At 51.0% G+C, this 2,500-nt stretch overlaps 1 protein-coding gene across 1 annotated transcript in view; it reads left to right on the forward strand.

Moving 5' to 3' along the window:
• sned1 (sushi, nidogen and EGF-like domains 1) overlaps positions 1–2,500 on the forward strand; it is a gene marked incomplete at both ends in the record, with an annotated part of 36,199 nt that overhangs the window by 18,056 nt on the left and 15,643 nt on the right. The window contains 4 exons of the mRNA XM_080535960.1: positions 612–704; positions 1,342–1,479; positions 1,832–1,951; positions 2,109–2,225. Coding sequence (XP_080392086.1) covers positions 612–704; positions 1,342–1,479; positions 1,832–1,951; positions 2,109–2,225 — 468 coding nt within the window. The remainder of the gene's footprint in view (positions 1–611; positions 705–1,341; positions 1,480–1,831; positions 1,952–2,108; positions 2,226–2,500) is intronic.

The raw sequence follows: 2,500 nt of genomic DNA on the forward strand, positions 1-2,500 counted from the left end.
CAGCTAATTAACAATCCATTAATTGCCCCCAGGGGCAACAGTACATTCTGATAGAAAAACATGTTACATATCATCAGAAAATAATACCCTCCACCCCCCGAACCCCCGAACCCCCCCCCCCCCCCCTGGACTTCAAAGGGAAGCAATTTAGCAGTGATACAGCCACTTCCTTTCATCCACATTGCTGCAATTAGGAGGGAGAGGGAAAATAAAAACATTCTTCCAATTTGAGTACTGCAGGGACGTGAGGAGGTGAGGCACGCTGACTGGAAACGCTCCGGTCGGTCCTGTGAAGTACAGTTACAGTAATGTGGGGAAAGATGTGGGAAAGAGAGAAATGGCTGTGGATCAATAGATAGACCCTCCCTCCTACAACTACACTGCCCACACAGCACAGATGTTGGCCTACATCTATACCTTCTCTGATGTTTATGCTCTGCGATACTCCGGCCCATGTCGAATGTCGAAGCCCAACAGGCCCACGAATGTTTGAGTGTTTACATACATACACAGTGTCTATGGCTACTACCTCTTTTAAGTCTTCATGAAGTGGCTCTGGCTTTGAGCTTTGAGCTTCTTTTCTGTGTGTGTGTTTCTCTCTCCCTCTGCAGAGGAGTGTCTGTGCCAGAATGGAGGTGTCTGTGTGGACATGAATGGGACCTGCGAATGCCCCTCGGGCTTCACCGGACTCTATTGTCAGTTCGGTACGTATCCCCGTATCCCCGACGCGCTGTAATTGGAAACAGACGCATTCCTGGTTGTGTTTTGGATTACATCTCTCCACTGATGTAGTTTGCAGCACGCGGTGTCACTGTGATCTGAAATGCTGCCTTGATGGAAGTAAGAATGCTTTGGAATGGTAGACGACATTCTACCTTTTCAGATATTTTCTTTCCCACAGAACAGTTCAAAGTTCAAACACACACACAGACGTCAGAACCTTTTGGGAGTGAGGATGCCCTGTTGTTGTAAGACCTGACTCGCGGAGGGAGGATGGGTTCATTACATAAATGGACTGCACTTACATAGCTATGCCTTTATCCAAAGCGCTTTACAACGGCCTCTCATTCACCCATTCACACACACATTCACACACCAATGGCGAGGTAGGCAAGCTACCATGCAAGGCGCCGGCTCGCTCGCTGGGAGCAATTTGGGGTTCAGTGTCTTGCCCGGGGACACTTCGACATGTAGCCAGCCGGGGCTCGAACCGCCGATCTGCCAACCTTGCTGGCATTAGACGGCGGCTCTACCTCCTGCGCCACAGCCGCCCCTACATCCAATGTTCATTAGGCTAAACCGGTCTCTCCATGGTGTTGTCATGGTCTCTCCTGTCCTCAGAGGTGACCCAGACCCCGTGCAGCAACAACAGGCCGTGTCCAGACGGGGGACCGTGTCTGGAGTACGGAGGAACGTACCTGTGTACCTGCCAGACTGGGGTGGCGGAGTTCGACCATAAGGACCTCTACGACCCCTATGGTAAGAGCCTGCCGCGCGCCATGCACAGTGGTGCATACCATAATAACCATAAGTGGTTACTATAGCGATGAACTAATTCCCTGCCAATCAGTCATGGCGGGAGACTCAATCGCACCCTGTGGGCACGTTTACTGTTTGGAGAAATATTTAAAAATATATATTTATTTTGGTGTTGATTGTGCGTGATGGTAGGGTTTTAAAACATTGCCCTAAAATGACATATGATCTATTGTTTCACATACGCTCAAATATAATGTGAGGAGCTGTACCCCTATGATGTACCCTGTACCCTCCCCCTGTACCCCCTCCCTGTGTGATGGACGCTGGTCAACTCGGTGTGTGTGTTTTCCAGTACAGCCCCGATCGGTCTGCGATTCCACCCCGTGTCTGAATGGGGGCTACTGCTACGAGCGCGACGGAGGCTACACGTGCGAGTGCAAGCACGGCTACAGGGGGAAGCACTGCGAGAAAGGTAGTGCTGCCGTATGGCTGCTTCTCTCTTTGGTGATAGAGTTGTAGGAATTTGACTGACTGACTGACTGGGACATTTTTATGCTTTCTATGTGTTCATGTGAGTGCAGTAGAGTGGTCTCCACTTCAATTACACCCCCCCCTCTATGTTTTTCCAGTCAGACTTAATACCTGTGTGTCCGGACCCTGCCGTAATGGAGGCTCGTGTAGAGAGGAGGCAGGAAGCTATCGCTGTGTGTGTCCCTACAGGTTCACAGGGAAACACTGTGAAGTGGGTGAGTACACTCTCACTCCCTTCCTCCCTCCTTCCCTTCCCTTCCCTCTCTCTCTCTCTCTCTCACACACACACACACACACACACACACACTCTCCCTTCCTCCCTCCTTCCCTTCCCTCTCTCTCTCTCTCTCTCTCTCTCCCTTCCTCCCTCCTTCCTTTCCCTCTCTCTCTCTCTCTCTCTCTCTCTCTCTCTCTCTCTCTCTCTCCCTTCCTCCCTCCTTCCCTTCCCTCTCTCTCTCGCTCTCTCTCTCTCTCTCACACACACACACAC

Source organism: Nansenia antarctica, assembly GCF_963989245.1.
Source record: "Nansenia antarctica genome assembly, chromosome: 7".
NCBI lineage: Eukaryota > Metazoa > Chordata > Actinopteri > Argentiniformes > Microstomatidae > Nansenia > Nansenia antarctica.